The sequence below is a fragment of the Rattus norvegicus genome, chromosome 7 (genome assembly GCF_021556685.1).
Source record: "Rattus norvegicus strain SHRSP/BbbUtx chromosome 7, alternate assembly SHRSP_T2T, whole genome shotgun sequence".
In the NCBI taxonomy this organism is placed as follows: Eukaryota; Metazoa; Chordata; class Mammalia; order Rodentia; family Muridae; genus Rattus; species Rattus norvegicus.
The window spans coordinates 59651086-59670366 of NC_141540.1; the positions used below are offsets into that span (position 1 = coordinate 59651086).

At 36.8% G+C, this 19281-nt stretch overlaps 1 protein-coding gene across 1 annotated transcript in view; it reads right to left on the reverse strand.

Annotated features, from left to right (window-relative positions):
- Positions 1–3320: 3320 nt before the first annotated feature.
- Positions 3321–19281, reverse strand: part of Trhde (thyrotropin-releasing hormone degrading enzyme) — a 404767-nt gene continuing 388806 nt past the window's right edge. The window contains 4 exon segments of the mRNA NM_001108991.2: positions 3321–5922; positions 13453–13534; positions 17085–17225; positions 17755–17922. Coding sequence (NP_001102461.1) covers positions 5779–5922; positions 13453–13534; positions 17085–17225; positions 17755–17922 — 535 coding nt within the window. The 3' untranslated portion in view covers positions 3321–5778.

The window sequence follows — 19281 nt, forward strand, 5'->3', positions numbered from 1 at the left end:
GCGCTAGTTAACGACTTGTGGTTTAAGACCCTCGCAACAAAAGGTGAAACTGATGTGATGAAAATATCCTTAGAGACCCTATGAAGTAGCCTTGCTAATAAAGGAGTGATAAGCCAAAACCACGCCAATTATCACTTATCAAACAAGTCCATAGCAATGAAACTGGGAGGGACATGAGAAGCAAATGTTTGAATCTCCCACAGTCTCTATGGATGGACGATGTCTCAAGCTTGCCAGAGGCACGGAAGCGATGGCTTCACATCATGTAGAGCTTAAGTTTACAATTTTGAGAACATGCTAATATTAGTGATTCGTTATAGAAACTAATGGCCTTCGTTATAGAAACTAAACTAATCTGCTCAATTAGAATTAATAACATTTCACAGGTTTATCTTGTGAAATGATACCTATAGAGTGTCTGGAGTTTAATAGATATCCATATGTTCACATTTTTAAAATCTTTCCCTATAATTATTCACTTAAAAAAAAACCAAAAAAAACAAAAAACAAAACAAAACCCTGAGACCTGAGCAAACTGAAGCCTTCTTTTTTCACTTTGTTACTGCAGGAGTATTTGAATCAGGAATCACTGGAAAACTCTTAAAGCACCTTTATATTCAACATGAATTATATACGTCAAACATATTGGTATAATTATGGATTGATTATATTATATTCAATGTAAACTTTTAAATGTTTATTCAATTATGAATTGTATAAATCAAATAAATTAACATCGGTCAAAATAAAATATATTCAATACAAATGCCTTTAAAGTATGGATTGTGACATCTATGCAAAAATCACAAGATATAAAGTGGTTGAATAACTTAAAAAAATACATAAAGACTTAAAGTATACAATCATGTATAAATCCACCCTTAACAAGAGAACCTGTTTTTAACAAATCTTTTAAAATATTTCTAAAAGCTTTGTAACTTTCTTACTGAAACTTTAAAATAAAATTTCATGAATTAAAATTGAAAACAAAAGCTGCTACAGTACATGATTATTCCACTTTTATTGAATCCATCCCCAAATTATATATATTTTATATATTATATATACATATAATATATGTATGAACTTGCTAGTCAGTTCAAGGCAGTGGGAATTGAGGGCTAATTTTATATAGTTCTTGAGGATTTGAAGAAATAAATTATTGCCTCAGAATTGCTGAATCTACTTGAGAGCATAAGTGATTTACTTAAAGTCAACAAACAAAGCTAGCCTCATTTTGGCAAATGTGAGATACTTTTACATGTAGATTAAAGAATCTAGGAAATGTTGGAAGAAGCTGAAGAGGTGACCCTATAAGAAGACCAGCAGTTTCAACTAACTGGACCCCCGAGATCTCTCAGACACTGAGGCAGCAGGCATGAGCTGGTCTGAGGCCCCAACACATACTGAGCAGAGGACTGCTGGGTCTGGACTCAGTTAGAGACGATGCACCTAACCCTCAAGAGACTGGAGGCCCCAAGGAGTGGGAAGGTTTTGTCAGGTAGGGATGGGGTGGTGTGGTGACATTCCCGTGGAGACAGGGGTTGGGGGAAAGGAGATATGGGATGTGGAACAGAGGGTGGGCCAGAAGGGGGTTAAAGTCTGGACTGTAATAAAAGATTAAATAAAACAAATAAACAAACAGAATCTTTCTGAAGATTAGCAACATCGTTAAACTGCATTTTTTTTCAAGGATGAATTCTCTTCCAATTTTGATTCTAGAATTACAGTTTAAATTTTTTGGTGTTATTATAATTTCAAGATGGTTTGTATTTCTGTAGAATACTACCACTATAAAGCCAAACGGTACTATTTACCTAGAAGTTTCAGGATTAGTAGGGAAACAGTTGGACTCCAGCTCTAAAACTTATCAAAGTGTTCCTGTAAAGCATGAGGTCCCTGCTTCCCCTTACCTTCATCCCAACTGGTTCATGAAGTCATTCCATTTTACATGTGAACATCTTAGATCTATTTTCTACCACTTTCCTTTCACTCTCCACATGCTCAGTTAAATACAATCTATTCAATCCATCTTCTTTCCTTTTCTTCGTTGAATTCTGAACTATTGGTATCAAATGATAATTCAGCCATGATCTCTGATAAAATATGTCCCAAAAGCCTTGGGTTCTCATCATCTGTCCCTTGATTATTGTATGTGCTGTAAGTTACAGGATACTTCATGAAAATATTTAAGCTACATTCTCCCTCCTCCCAGAAGACAATTCTGAGAATATTTAATTAGCAGTGACTTTGAAGTAAGCATCACATGCTTCATTATAACTTATCTACGCCATCGTGCTGTTGATCCACAGAAATAATTATTTTTCACAACTTAGCCTCCACAGACTGGTACTTTTTACTGAACATTGTTTTCAATTATCTAGATGATACAGCCTTCTGCATGTTTTCTGACCATCTGTAGATGTTATCAGAAGTAGGTCTTGCAAGGAAAGCAAAGTATCACAGTCTTAAGGCTTCATTTAAACCATGTTAAATAACAGATCTGCCATGGGAGATGCAATCAATATATTAAATTCAGTGTCCCTGTAGTCGACTACTTACGCTTACTAAAGTAAATTGTGATTAACATGCATGCTTGGTAGTTTGAAATCGTACAAATTTGGAATATAGATGTTAAGAATAATGTTTCATTATGAATGTGTTCAATCATATATTCTGATCTTGTTAGGCCTCCAGCTAATGAGATAGAAGTATAAATCAAAAGCAATGCTATATGCTAGTTGTAGACAATCTATGTTGAGGAATTTAGGCCACATCATAACCGGATTTTTAAAGACATGGACTGCTATCCTCAGCTTCATTTCATCTTCATGATACAGAAGAAGTCAAAAATGAAGGGTGGTTTTTTGAAGGATCAAATCAGCCTGTGTAAAAGTTACTGATCGTGGAATGAATTTTAGAAATTCATGGCATACCATTCATGACCTTGTAATATTTTAGTTACATGTACCAGCTGAGTTTCAGAAAATTCCAATATTACACAATTACCTTAAAAATCACATAAAACAAAAGAAAGTAAGGCCCAGCAAAAGTATATGTTAGTGAATTTCAAGGAGCACATCTGCTTCTTGAAGGCTATACATGTCAGCCTTCTAGGTTTGAAATCATGTTATTTTTGAAACTTCAAAGACTATAAGGAAATTAATGAGAAAATGTGTAAAAATTGGGCAAAACGTTATATTTACAAGTTACATGGAGATAATAATACCCAAGATGAAAATAATAATATTTTCTAATTAAAACAAAGCTTTGCTCTTATACATATAATTATAAAGGAAATTTTGAGACTAGACCATGGACACTTTCAAAACATTGTTATTTCATGTAGATAATTGATTTGTAAAACACACAAGAGAAAAAGGTAAAAACTCTAAAGTAGAAAATATAATTTTATAGCTACATTTTACAGAATATTCCAAGAGATATCATTGTTTTTTATTATTTTGAAAATATTACTTATTTAAACAACTAAAAGGAGACTTCAAACCTGGCATAATTTAAACGTTGGAAAGGTTCAATAACTGAAAAATGTGTAGCGCAAAACTGCCATCTCGACGCCGTTGGTACCACAGGACTGAGGTATAAACATTTCACATAATTATACACTGAGGATTTAGATCATAGCTAAAGCAGTTGTGTTCAAGGCCACTAAAACACTGAATGAGGATGACAACTGTTAGAAATGGGGAGGAAAGAGAACTAAGAAAGACAAGAAAGACCTTCAAACTCAAAGTCAGTCGGAAGCGACCACTCACTCAAAATGAAAAGCACCACCCCCAACTCAAAAAATTTGCAATATTTCAGGGAGCAAAACAAGACACCTATGTCTGCCCCTTTAGGCAGTTTCAGTCTATGAATGAATTCACCAATGCTATCATAGATATTTAGGGTCTTCCTGGCTGTATACTAGTTTTGAAGATTATATTTTTAAAACTTGCTCACTTTCAGTAAGTGACTTAAATCTCAGGTTTCACATTAGGCATGACCATGACTCTTTAGTACCACACAGTACTTAAAATTCATGTATTTTAATTGACGGAAGTATTGAAAATTATAGCTGTAAGAAATGAACATTAACTGCTTACATGATCAGGATCAAATTTTGTTTTTATGTAGTCTATGGATTGGGAAATTGCTTTTCATTTCTACAAACAAAAATAATTCTATGACCTCTATTTTATAAAGAATTTTTTTCCAGCATTGAATGACAGTCTCTGAACTGCAACATTTGGAAAAGCTGAACATCACAGGAAAACCAAAAAGGGGTTACACAATAGTTGACTCAATATAATAATTATATAGGAATTTTACAATGTTAAACTTAAGATATGTTGATTCTGAAGCAGGGAGCAGGCCTATTGGGTGAGAGAAGCAGTGAAATCTAGTTGTGTTACACACAGCCATAGAACTGACTCTTCAAAATTCCTAGGTAGAACGGGGGTGCAAATTTCCAAAGGCTTTGTACAGTAACATAGCATAAAAGCAACTTTGTGTCTTAAGGGAGGGCACAACTGGCATAGAAGGTCATTAAGTACTAATAGACCTGTTGAGGTATGGTCGCTTAATGGAGGACAGGAGTACACACAAAGATCAACACACAGAGAGAGTTTAACTCTGCAGTAGCGAAACTTAGAAAGACAGAGAAGCTGTACATAAACATTTTCTTAGCAGCGATCATTCTAAGTTTACCCAAAATCGCTTTATGCAGTAGAAAATGTTGACCAACATAATTACAGAAAACAACAAAATATTGCCACTGACCTAAGAGGATTTGCAGTGTGGTTAGTTTACATGTATATTTTGTTAGAATTCAGCTTCGTGTGATAGAACAGATCATTCTTCAGGACATAGACAAGAAGAACAGCACTTAAGAGAGCAAGATACAAAGTAGGAATGTTGAGATCAACTTCTTGAAGCCTTTTCAGTGTGTCCACACATTTATATATATATATATATATATATATATATATATATATATATATATATATTTAAAAAAGAACCAAAAAGTTAAATTTCCTTTGATCTGAAGAGATTCTTTGAACAGGTGCATGTACAACATACTATATACATATAGGGCTTCCCTATGTACATAATGTATATGTACACACTATCTATACATCTTTGCAAGTGTATACACAGCTTTAACTCAAAGAAAATGAGTTAGCAACACAGTAATCATTGCCAGACAATCCGAGTGCTGAAACAATCGATACAGATTGCATAAGAGCTCTTGTACCTCTCCTGTTGTCCATGGCAAAGAAGAGAATTCCCTTCTAACGTTTTTTCTTTTTAACTGTCATTGCAACACTGATTGTCATAGGTAATCTTTGTGCTTTCGCATAATGCCCATTCTGGATGTACATATAAAATGTTCACATACAACATTGGACATGTTAAATAAGCATGCCGGAACACGGGCAGGACCATATATCCATGCACAGAATATTCTGAATAGGATTTCCCAAACTGACAACAAGATCAACATGCACCACTATCATACTTGGTCCCGAACAGTGGGGAATGTACAGCTGAAGTAACCAGGGCAAGTGTCACTTTCAAGAGTTTCTTTACAGAGGAATATCCAGTGGAAACACAAATGTAGAGTTGATGAAACAAGAAAAATAGCCCCCAACAAAGAAAGAAAAGAAAGAAAAAATCCTCCCTCGTGTTAACACTGACATTCTGGCTAGCCTCCTCATCCCACAAAAAGCAGGTCCTCCTACACAGTTCTGGGGTGAATTCTCTATTTGATGGATATTAGTGCCTCATGGCTTTTCCCAGCCACTGGAAAAGCTCATCTTGATAAAGCCTTTTCCAGCGCACATTGGCTTCCACGGTTTCCACGGCTCGTGAGAAAGAAGCAGATGCTACCCCATCATAGGACTTCATGAAGTTCTTTAGCTGGAAACAGAAAAGGAACACGGTGAGTCTGCATGCATTCGTATGAATTATGGCTGAGATGCGTCTGAGGTGAAGTGTCGCATGGAAACCCAGAAGAAACTTGAAATAGCCCTCTCATTCCACTTGCTTTGAATTACATTTAAAAAGTAATGTTTCTAAGTCCTGTGTTCTAGTCTTCTAGTGCCTTTACTGTGTAGAGCTAACGTCCCAGGTTGGTTGGTTATAATGACACCACTTTTCTGAGTTACTTTACAGGAACTTTTGAAGGTTTAACCTACCGGGTTCACTTCTACATGACTTTTTGATATTTTAGGACTGCTATCTCTCCCTCATAGATCATGTTGATGCTGGCATTTTCTGAACAGGGATCCTTTGAAAAGCTATGAGGATTAATTCTGAATGAACAATAGTACACTGACTACCTTTAATCATTGTTCCTAACTTAAGGTACCTTAACTGTCTATCCCATTTGTATCTCCTAAATCCTGTTCTCAAATTTGTGGCTTTGAGACTTCTTTATCCATCTCTCCACATGTGGCCTCTATACCTGTAATCTCCCTTTCTCTATAAAAAACAAATCTTTTTGTTTCGTTGATTAACAAAGTGCCCTCTCATTAACTGAGCTTGATGGGTAACATAGTCATGATTAAAAGTAAATATACTAATGTGGAATGAGTTCTAAATGAAAACTAACAGTGTAGGTGGTGAAAAGTATGCAAGAATCAGAAGACAATGCTGCAGAATGGCGTGTTCCAGGTAAGATATGCTGTCACGAACCTACAGAAGTTCCCGTTACTGAGAGCTGACCTGTAGGATATTGGCCATTTATCAGTTACGGATGGAGGTGCGGCTCAATAGACCCTTCACCAAACCACTAAACTAACTGGTTACTGATAGATTTGTGAATACAGTCGCTATCTTTAGTTGCTGACCCCCATCCCGACCTTCAGCAACTCTATCAAACTCCAGTGAAAAGTTTCAAAGCTAAGCCACACAGATGGCCTTTGCTAAACTCACAAAACTAGACAAAAAAAGACATCAGGGATGGGAAAGAAAGTTGTAGAAAAGGGGGAACTAGACAGAGGTTAGAATGAGAGAAGAAATGATGAGGAATAAAAGTAACCATACACATGTAAATTTGTGATGAACACATTTAATTAGTTAAAAAGAAAAGACCACATTTAAAAGAATAAATTTTGTCTACAATGTGATGTGACTTACTCTGAAATGTGTAGGGGAAAAATCAGTGTGGGCAATACAGTTTCAATTACTTCAAAATTGTTCATTAATAGGCAGTTGTAGAGAATAGACAAATCCTGAGGCCTTGAGGGAAAATGTATTTTGATATAGACACAGATTCACAAGACTAATAGGCCATTACCCATGTTGAGCCAGGCTCGAGAGGTATGGAGAAAGGCTTTCCTGGGAGTGTGAGTATGAGTGTTTATGAAAATTAATTGGTGTGTGCTACAGGAGGGACTGTAGTAGCCTCCTCCTGGATGTTAACGACCTGAGACCATTCCAGTGTGGAATGAGAACTTCTACTGAGACCAACTGACCTCTCCCCATTTGCTAATAAATCTGATGTGTTTCCAGGTGGTGATTGTGATGGAGAATCCCTTCAGATCCCAGCTTCACTGTGAACGTCTTTGTCCTTTTGCTGACCAGAGTTCCAGGACTCAAGATACATAGAGCAGAGCAGACAAAAAAAGGATAAAATGTATCTATTCAAAATAGGTTGGTGCTGTGACTTCAATGACCAGGTCTAATTACAAGTCACATCCATCATATAGCAAAGGGTCTTCACAACTGACTATAACACTAAAGGGTCATTTTCCTATTTGGATAGAGAAAAGAGTTAGTCATGTTCTAAAAGGAAGGAATATTGTAAGTCAAACAATCTTCAGTGTTAAGGGATTGCCAAAATAATGGTAGAACATAGCATTGGTGCTATAAGAAATGAGTGATTAATAAACTAAAAAACAACCTGATAGTTAGATTTAGAAATATTGTATAAGGAAGGACACTGGATATTTAGAAATATTGGATTATTTAGGATAAAGACAAAATAATGTTTCATTTAGTCAGAGAATTTGAGCCCTGAAAGTAAAATTTTTAAGTGCTTTGTCATGTTTTTCTTTCGAGAGTTCATGTATTCTGAGAAGACTGAGAAGGGAACTGCTTCGAGATTAAGCACTAGCACCTTCGCTTTTTGCTTTGTATACCTTAAGAAACTGGCAAGCAACCAACAATTACAGTGCTAACAGACAAACGTGAAAAATCAACTCACAGCAAAGCGACACTCTGTGGTGTAATTAGTGTGCAGTGTGATCCCTCACAAAGTGGGTGCCACAAGGAGGCTCTGCCAGGAAGGAAATTCAGGACCTCAAGATGAGATCCAGGCAGGAAGAACAAAGTGTGCAGGTGTTGAAAATGCGGCTAATTCTACTTCTCCAAATTAGTTTGGATTTTAGTTTATGGATAACTTGGTTTGTTTATGATGATATCGTTTGATTACTTGATGGGCTTTATGAAGGCTTATCATCTGGCAACGTTGGCAAAGGAAAATTAGATCACAGAACTACATACTTGAGAGGATACTGTGCTGGCTGGTCTTTCATCAGCACACAAACTAGAGTTACTGAAAGGAGGGACCCTCAATTGAGAAAATACCTCCCAAGATCTGGTTGTAAGTCATTTTATCAATTAGTGATTAATGGGGGTTGTGGTGGTTCCATTCTGCTCTGGTGGTCCTAGGTTCTATAAGGAAGCAGGCTAAGCAAGCCAGTAAGGAGCACCCCTCCAAGGCTTCTGCATCAGCTCGTGCCTCTAGGTTTCTGCCCTGTTTCATGTCCTGACTTCTTTCCATGAACAGAAATGTGGAACTGTAAGTCAAATAAACCCTTTCCTTTCCAACTTACTTTTTGGTCACATGGTTTTATCACAGCAGTAGAAACCCCAACTAAAACAGACATCAAAATAACTGTATTTTAAAGCAACCATAAAATATCTAAGGCATAAGCGGGAATTATTTTATGGTCCTAAAATAAATATATTTGACTAAAATTATTATATATATGAAGAAAGAATAATTTGAGGGCATTTTTGCACATTTCCAACATTTTAGATACTGCTCTATACAAATATATACTATATGCAAGACTTGTATACACATATACATACGCAGGATAGATTTGGGTTACAGGTTAAAATTTATTAATACAAAGATACATTTTCATTCACATAGATTCAGATAGATTTAGTCTATAACCATTTTGCAACAAAAATGTGTTTTACCTAATTTTGAATTGTGTGATTTATTATAGAACATGTTATCATAGTATATTTTGTTACATATTTCATGTCAATGAAAATACACACACTTGCTTCTAGGCATTCATTGAGCATGCCAGGTAATGATCAATGATCCTTTGGAAACTTTCATTCAGGAAAAGATGCCCTAAGTTTCCCTGTGCCATAGCTGAACACATGAAGAAAACCCAAGCCGTGGGCTTACCCATGATCTATTGTGGACACCCTGAAAGAAAGTCAGATTATCATGTAAGACGACATAGCTGGCGGATCTCTAGAGTTTCATTTCTCAAATGATGATTGAGGTACACTAAATTCTTTCCTTGTGAGCTCAGCGATCGTGAGCTGACTCACACATTGGAAGAGGGCTTATTCATCAGAGCACATCTGCAGCGGTTTCCATAGTTGCCATAAACTGGTCTTGTGGTCTGTGTTTCTCAGCACTGCTTATGGAAAATGCATTTTCAGATCCTTTGCGCAGGTCCCTGAGGGGCCTGAGGTGTTTGGCAGAGATCCCTTGACTCTGTGGTCTCAGCAAAAACAAAGGCTCTTAGCATTCTACCCCGCTTAGTTCGCAGACTCTTTGCAAGGTTTTCTGCCACCATTAGGTTTGATCTTAATTTGATATTTTTATTATGAACAAGATTAGACACTTTTGTAAAATAAAATTTAGTAAAATAGCAGGGTTGCTTGTGCAGTGTGATTTTCTTAGCATGGAATTTCTAAGTGTGTTTACTAATCTATCTTTTAAAAACCTGTTTGATATTGAGAAATATCTTATATATCCTTCCATTTATTCCAATGTATCATTATTATCCTAGACTCTGACAACATAGCATGCTTTAAAAGTAAATCCCAAAACATAACATAATATTGATAATTTGAGAGCTGAATAGAATTATTATTGATGTATTGTGAGGTAAAGGACTTTCCATTGAAGTAGTAAACCGAGTCTGGGCAGTGGTGAGGTGGCATATTCTTCTACTACAGTTTTGTGTGTTAGGTTCACAGAAGAACCCAGCACGTGAGAAAAGTGCTCAGTAGACATTGAGTGGAACATGACAAAGGTCTCTGGGGCTTCATGGGGTTGTGCGTCTGCTAATTTAAAATTAAGGAAAGGATGTATTGCCTCGTGAAGGAATATCGGTCAAATTGCAATTAAAAGTAAACTCCAGTCTTAGGCGCTAGAACAGTTTGAGGAAAGGAACTTTGAAACAGAATATGTTTCTCTACTTAATCTCACTGAATCTGAGACCAGTAATTATTTTTTCAGGGGACTGGAGAGATGGCTCAGGTATTGAGAGAATATTTTTCTTGCTGTGGCCTAAGACAGGTTCCCATCAACCTTCCCTGGTCAGCATTAAACAGCCTGTGACTCCATCTCAAAAGGCTTCAAAAAGCCCTTTCTGGCCTCTTGGGTGCATCTGAACTCGCCTGCCTATACCCACATATGAACATACACAAATCATGTAATTAAACATTTAAAAAATTAAAACTAGGTTTATATTTCACAGAGGTGCAGATTCCCTTTGGATCTACAAACTTAGCAGTAATAAGTTGCAACCTCAAAGGGAAGGCATTGACCTTGCTTAATGGTTTCTGCTTCAGGAAGAGGATATTGGCAACACAAATTAAACCCTTTCCTACTTAAAAATAACAGTCCCTACTTCAGCAGAAGATGGTGAGATGGTGAGAGTACAGAAAGGCTTGGGCAGAACTGCTAAACTAGAAGGCAAGCAAGCCCATTTCAAAACAACTCATTGCTCATTCCACCAAGACCCTGGATCGCTAAGTTGGCTGCTTTGAAGATAATAGAGTAAAAGGCATAGGTTAGTCTCATTTTGAAAATCACAAACTTCCTGATCAGGGTAGCTTGGAAAATCTGAATGGCAATTAATTAAAAGATAAAAATTAAATATGTAAGTGAAGTGGATAAAACCAGATGGGTTTCAAGTGAATTTTTTTAATTTAATTTTTAATTGGTTGTTTCATTTAATTACATTTCAAATGTTACCCCTCTTCCCAGTTTCCCCTCCACAAGCCTCCTATCCCCTCCCACACACACCCACTCCTGCCTCAGTGGCCTAGCATTCCCCTATCCTGGGTCATCAAGTCTCCACAGGACAAAGGGGCTCCCCTCTCAGTCATGCCAGCTAAGGCCATCCTTTAATACATATCCAGCTGGAGTCATGGGTATCCCCTGTGTACTCTTTGGTTGGTGGTTTAGTCCCTGGGATTTCTGGGATCTCTGGTTGGTTGATATTGATGTTCATCCTATGAGGTTGCAAATCCCTTCAGCTCCTACAGTCATTGCCCAAACTTCCCCATCAGGGCCCCGCACTCAGTCCAATGTTTGGCTCTGTACATCCGAATCAGTATTGGTCCTGCTCTGGCAGAGCCTCTCATGGGACAGCTATACCAGGTTCTTGTCAGTAAGCACCTCTTGGCATCAGCAATAGTGTCTGGGTTTGGTGTCTGCGTGTGAGATTGATCCCTAGGTGGGGCAGTCTCTGGATGGCCTTTCCTTCAGTTTCTGCTCTACACTCTGTCCCTGCATTTTCTTTTAACAGGAGGAATACTAGATTAATATTTTTGAGGTAAATGGATGGACCACCCCAACTGGGGGCATCCCTATCTGCTGAATATGGTCTCTACAGGTTCTCTCTCTCCTTTGTTAGGTATTTTCGCTGAAGTCCTTCCTGTTGGGTCCTGGGAACCTCTTGGATCCCTGACATCTGGAACTTTCTAGTGGCTATCCCCAGTTCCTCCTCCCCCACCTCAATGAACATTTTCACTGATTTTAACTGAAGTCAAGAGTTTTATGACCTTTGTATTGGCAAACAATGAGTATATGAGTGAGTGGTAGATAAGGAAAAGAGGGGGGGCGAGAGGTGAGAGAAAGCAGGGAGGGACTCCATTTCAATGCTCATGTCAATGCTTGTGTGGGGTGTGGCTAAATCAACACTTTGTTTTGATCACAAAATATCAAGTCACGATATTTAAAGCACTCATTTTAAAAGGTAGAAATAATAAAAGCAATAATAAATGACACATGACTCCTGCTTCTTGTGGGCACATAAAAGTTCTCTTCTTTTAGCTTCTTTCATAAAAACTAAGAAAGTAACAAAAACATTGCAGGATGGCAAAGCTAAAACTTCCGGGTCCAGGACACACTTAGCAGGGGCAAAGACTGAGTTTCCAGTCACTAGAATCAGAGCCTTATCTCAGCATGGTATCCTGTGACAAATCCAAGCAGAGTGTATGGAGATGTTCTCAGGAAACTGGGAAATACTAGACAGTGGGATGGGGTGCCAAGTCCAGTGCTTGAAACCAATTGCCCCTCAGTGAGAACGTCTGTGGGTCATAGGTTCCAGCCTATCTGGGCTAAAGATTAGCTGTGTACTGTGGAAAGCAGAAGAGGGATAAGCAGAATCAATGATCATAATTAAGTATGAGAGTATTTTGTTATTTCTTTCCTGTTTGATTGACCTCTCCAGTACAGACAGGAGCTAGTGAAGGGAAAAGAGTCACCTAGATAGCTCACACATTGAGGGATGAAATGGGGGAAGGAAAAGAGATTTTCTGAAACCTGGACACAAGTTCACTAAAAAGTCAAGCTTATTTTCATTAATAAAATTAACTTGTGATAGAGCCAAGCTATCTAGCTTAGGAAAACTATCACTTTTGATGTGTGTTATCATCTGTGCTCCTTCCTACGACTATGATTTCTATTCCATTTAATAGGCAGAACAATCTTCAGCAGGCTACTGTGTCTACATAAGCAATGTGGCTTTTTACCGTGTACCTCAGAGTCAAGCACAGTCTCTTTTGCACATGTAGTCATTAGCACAGCTGTTGGTAGGTGGTATATACACTGAGTTCACAGAATAACTTGAGAAGATGTCAGTTTGAAGCTCTCTGGAATGACTGGTCCCACACTATAAAATTCATTACATTTGAACACTGTCTCAGTCTTCCGCATTGCTCAGAGTCATTCAACACTTAATGTGGTAGAAATTTCTTTGCAGGTTACTGGTTAAGGAAATTTATGTGTGTGTGTACATGCATGTGTGTATATATAAGTACATTCAAACATGTGTGTTTGGGGGATATGCATATGAGTAGTGGTGTAAAAGGAACTAATATATATCTAATGCAACAAAGTCAATCTGTAATTTATACGTTTATATACGAAAAACTGTAACAAGATTTTTTTACCTCTTTAAGTTCACCTTCTGTATTAAGAAATTCTGTAACTCCACTGATAAGTTTGGAATTCATAAATAATGCTTCTCCATACCTACAAAAATAAAAGAAAAAGTCTTAATGTCTACCGAGGTAGTCATTTAAGCAATCTTTTTATAATGGCTTTTGAAATCTTTCCCAAGGGTCGAGTTTGCCAGAGCAGTCAGTGATCACCACCTCTCAAGGTAGTACTGGTCCACCTTTTCAGGAGTGGGAATGCAAAGAAGCCTTTCTTGCCACAGGCTGCTATCAGATCCAGCTGACTGCTACACAGTGCTTCAAAGGGGTCTGGCTCTTAGTGAGCTTGTCAAAATTCCAGGCTCCTAGAATTAGATTAAGGTATTGCTGTTCTGTTTGCAAGCCAAGACCCAAGAAAGGGACAGTTCTCTATGTTCTAGTACACAGAAATCTTGATCACTGTAAGGGAATCATCTACCAAGTAATGAAAAGAAAAAGCAAGAGCAGCTCAGGCAGACCAGCATGTCACACAGCTTCTGAGTTCTGCCTAGTCATAATAAATACTGGGATTCCAATTAAGTTGCAGAAACCAAGGCAAAGTTCACAAAGTGAGTATCAGTTGCTCATATAGTTATTAAAATATGTAGCTATTTATATCTACTTGCTATATTATTTAATTTTTACAGTATGGACACAGTTCCTTGACTTATTATCCATGGACAACGTATCTCCATGCATGAAAGCTTTTGGTTTAATCTACTTCTATACTACACTGACATTTATTATAGTTTTTATACTCTTAGAACCAAAATATCCAATAATAAGACTGAGGTTTTGAGAACATGGGCCCAACCATATTTACTCAATGCTTTCTTTCACTTCCTCAACTTGTGAGATCTGTAGTACTTTAGCTGATGATGAACTTCGTTTTGTCATCTAAATGAGGGAATCAAATGGGAGGACTATCATGATGAGCAAAAGGCACCTTAGTCAAAGCAAATAGATGGAAACGCGATATTACAAACTACAAGGTCCTGTGGCACAAACTTGCAATCTGAGCGTTCAGGAGTCAGGGACAAGGAGAATATAGCAAGTGTGAGGATTGAGTGATCCACTTAGTGAGTCGAGGGCTGGCTATGACTCCATGATCATGCTCTCAGAGAGGTAAGCAATCAGTCACTTCAATAATAATAGAAGGAAATGGCATATGCTCAGAAAAGTGGCTCTCCATAATAGAAAAAAACAAACGAAGGAACACAAAAACAAACGAAGGAACACAAAAACAAAATCAAACAACAACAACAACACACACATACACACACACACACACACACACACACACACACACACACACACACACACACCCAAACCACTTCATTCTCTGGATGATCCAATTGTTTTCATTTAAACTCCCAGGCAGGGATGAGTAAAGCATAATCTCTACCTTTGGTTTTATACAGCTGAAGCCTAGACAGAGGGATAATTCCCATGCAATGTAACTAGATGTACTACTGATGAAATGATGCACAGAACTGAGAATGGGTCAACAACTCTGTATTTTAGGAGATGCATCTAAACCGAGTACAGTGTTGTCCTGAGAAACACCAAGCAGAAATCTGACATAAACCAAGGCAGAGAAGTATGAAACCACATGGTAAGGGGAGAGAATTTTAATTAATTTGCATCAGCGGACACATATACTGCAAGGCTGGGCTAGGAAAAGAATGTTAAGAGGTAAACAAAATATACATCATGAAGCTTTCTATGAGAGTGTGGCATAGAATTATGGGGGATTTTATAGAGGAGACTTATCAATGCCTTTTAGAAGGTTCTGATGATAATGAAAAACCTTACATGAGCATCTATGCAGCAGTGGGTGTGTGCGCAGAGGCAGAAAGAGCAAAGACTGCTATGAGACTACTGGAAAAAAGGAAAAGAAACAGATGTGCTAAAGAAGTGGTAGTAGGAATAGCAAGGAAACCTTCAAGAACCATTTAAGACATTTAAGAGGACCTTGGATCTATTATTCTATACAGTGAAAGGAAGGAAGATGTATAGACTTTCAGTTGTGTGGCTTGAGCAAGTGGTAAATGGTTATCTGAGGAAAGAAAGGAAAGACTTTCTTACTAAGGAAGAAGAGACAAGCAAATTATAGGTTTAGCTTTTAGGTGTACTCCAATAGGAGGCCCCAGTGGGAATTGCTGCTCTATTGCATGCCTGCATCAGATGAAAAGGGTGTGTTAGAGAAATACTTCTGAAAGCAACAGCAGCCATGAGAGCACGTAGCTAAAAGGAGAAGGAACCATACAGTGAGAATATTGTATCCCAGCAGCCCTTCCCATGTCCCTGACAGTTAAGAACTGATAGAAAAATAGGAACCGATAGTAGCACTCCGCCCTGTGAAAATACACTCTACTGTATTTGTAGACCAAACTCTCAGCCTCTCTCCTTTGAATGGTAGCCATAGGTCCTCAGACACGAAATCAGCATGCTGAGGGTAAGAGGAAATAACTGATATAAAGGAGAAAACATTTGAAATGTAAATACATAAAATACCAAATAAAAAAAGATATATGTCTACATATGACTTTGATTGGGCTCCGATCTATAAAACTAATGAAATGGCTGGTCTGTGCTTTTTGAAATTCTTTAAACCAGAATGCCTAGCTTCACCTTACTGCCAGTTACATGACTCATTACAAACACAAGGGCGCTCAAGTTCTAAGTTTGCTAGCATTCTAAGGTATGAACTTAAAACCATAACAACGTCAACATACCTTATAGCTACATTAGTCATTTCTGACAGTAAACTAGATGCAGGTAAGAAATTATTGTAACTGTGACACGCTCATTCTAATGAACTTGGTATGCAAAGATAACTGGTAAAGGAGTAAAAAACACACACACAATAGGTTTTATATCTGCTTTTAAAAGACCAAATGTTATGTCTGTTATCTTGGAAAATTTATGTTGAAGAGTAACATGCAGAATTTACATGCTCCATAATAGGTTTAATTTAAAATACCACAGAGATTATTGGAGACATAAATTAGCATTTATTATAATATATTTAAATGTTTAATGAAATATTTTCTAAAACTAAAGCTGAAGAATTCTCACCACGAAGCAAGATATCCTGGGAATTAGTTCTATGGCAGCTGGAATAATACAATGATTTAAGAGATAAATGTGTCTTGTCTGTGTCACTATCGTATTTAGGTGTTTGATGATGTTTGCATTTAAAGAGTATTTAAAACAATTCTACAAGAGTAGAATTTCCTTTTGGAATAGCATTGATATGTGATTTGTGGGTTTTTAAATAACATATGAAGAATGTATAAGTTTCATGGAAGGACTTTGACTTTCTGCACTTTGATGAATTTCCAAGCAATGTTGCCTGGTTAAACATATCTTACTCTTTCCATGATTTCCCATTAATTAAGATGATCAGTCTTTATTACATGAGGGATGGTAGAAAACTGTTAAAAATTGTGAATTTCAAGGAAGGGCAACAGACATCTTTGTTAAATATTTTACCATCTAAATTTTTCATTTGGTTCATAGCCCTAACAAATCCTCCGTGTGTCTGTAACTCAAATGTTGGCTTTCATTCCTTCATTTGGATGTGAATAGATTATTTTCTCTACCTGGTATTTAGTATTTTCCATTTATCTCTGAAAAACTTCCAGGCAAGGTCTCGGCCATGTGGATTTCTGGCTACGTGGATTATTACATCAATTGCATCTTGATCCAACACCACCTCAGAATTCAGAGACAGATTCAGAAGCCTATGAGAATAAAAGTGTGGGCAAATATTTAGCCTGAAAACTTATTTTTTTTAAAAAATTACAATTTAGTGTTGTTCTTCAAAAATACATTAGTTAAAACTTTCCCAGTGAGCAATTACAGAATAATTTCTGTTTAGAAAATAGAAATTAAATTCATAGCATTTTTCATGAATGAATATTAATTAAACTCCAAGAATATCTGTGGGATGGAAAAGATCACAAATCTTACTTGTTGACACAACTCTGCTCTCATATTCTTCATACTAAATGTTTGTTTTTATAATGAAATATTTTCTTACACACATATAAAACTTAATAAAAAGATAGTCATAAACAGTGTTATCTTTCAAGTCAAGTTACTTTAGTTGTGTCACTATATAGGTAGGTTTCCTTATCTTCAGAAAGTTTTGTTTTATGTTAACCAATTTCCCAGGACCATATATTCAAGAAAACAAAATAACTCTGGAGCAGTTTGACTGTCGATGATATGTTCATTACAAAAATAACTTGGGTAATTTAATGGACTCACCTACTTAGTAAATTCCTGTCATCACTGCAAGTTAGCGCCTCCAGCAATATCTTTTTCTCAGAAACTGCAGTGGTGGAGTGGAATTTCATCCAGATGAATTCCCAGACATCCTCATCCAGCAGGGACACTCCTGTGCAGTAGACGATGTCTCTAACATTCAGTGGTATTCTAGAGAAGCAACCCATGGTGGTTTTCTGTTAATCAAAAGCTTTATGGTTTGAAAATAAAGAACAATGTTGCTTTCCTAGAGCCAGCTATTAAAAATATGATTTGCCAATTGTATTTCTCCTAAAAGATCATAATAGTATACAGCAATAATTTTCAAACATAATAGTGACTAGAAAATAATGTATTTTATTCCAAAAATTTTTGAATTTATCTTTTGTTTATATTCATAAAAATCCCTAAATGCACTAAAAACAAACATTGTCATGGAACCCAAAATAAAATCCTTTATATTTTCAATGGTATTAATATAATTCCTATCAGAAACAGTGCTTTCATAATATATACACTCAGGGAATGAAAACAAATATAAAGAATGACAAGTTTATTTGAATAAAAGACATTTGTTTTACTTTAAAATATTCTATTAAGAAAAGTAATGTGTAAGTGTAGGGGCCTGCCTGTAACTGGATCCAGTTTGTGCAAGAGCCTGGAGAGGTTAGAAGAGGGTTTCAGATTACCTGGAACTAGAATTACAGGTCGTGTAAGCTGAGCTGCTTTTCTGAAATTGAATCAAAGTCAAATCACAGTAAGTACATTTAACTACTGAGCTATCTATCCAGTCTGGAGAGACTTTCATTGAGCCAGTAGAGGGGATTAAATCCATGACCTTGGTGTTGTGATTTCTACATTCTAACCAACTGAACTAGCTAGCCACCCTTAATTTTTTATTATATTATTATCTATAAGTAATTTCTTCAAACATTAAAAATACAGAGGATCATAAATTTAATGATAAGCTATAAGACACAACTAACAAAGAACTTTTCCTCTATGTTTATATAGTTATGACAAAAGAAGAGCAAACTATTGCTATGGCTCCAAAATAAAATTTAGAGTGAGAAAAATTTGCATGAATTTAGTCAAGCTTGGCAATTCATGAATTATAAATTTGTAACTCAACTTTCGCACAGTGGTACTCCACACTCTACCACATTTCTGGGCTCTTTAAAAATAATTGTATTGAGAAATATTCAAAAGACTTTTTTAAAAGTTGAAAAGTGTGTATCTCTCTTTTGCAATATTCATTAGTCTATTAGTTCCATTTCCCATTAATAATTTGAATGAGACTATACAGCTTGCCCTCTCTAAGTCGCATGAAGGAACAACGTTTTTTTAAAGATCCAGAACTTTTATTGTAACTAGTATGGGAAGCAGAAGCAAGTCTGAGAAAACCAGACTCATTCTCAGTGGCCAGGAAGACCTGATGCAGAGTAGCAACCATTTCCCTCAGCAGTGTTAGCAGGCAAACATTTATTCATCTGTTATAAGGCAGAGGAAGGGGTAAAGGAGGAGAGAGAT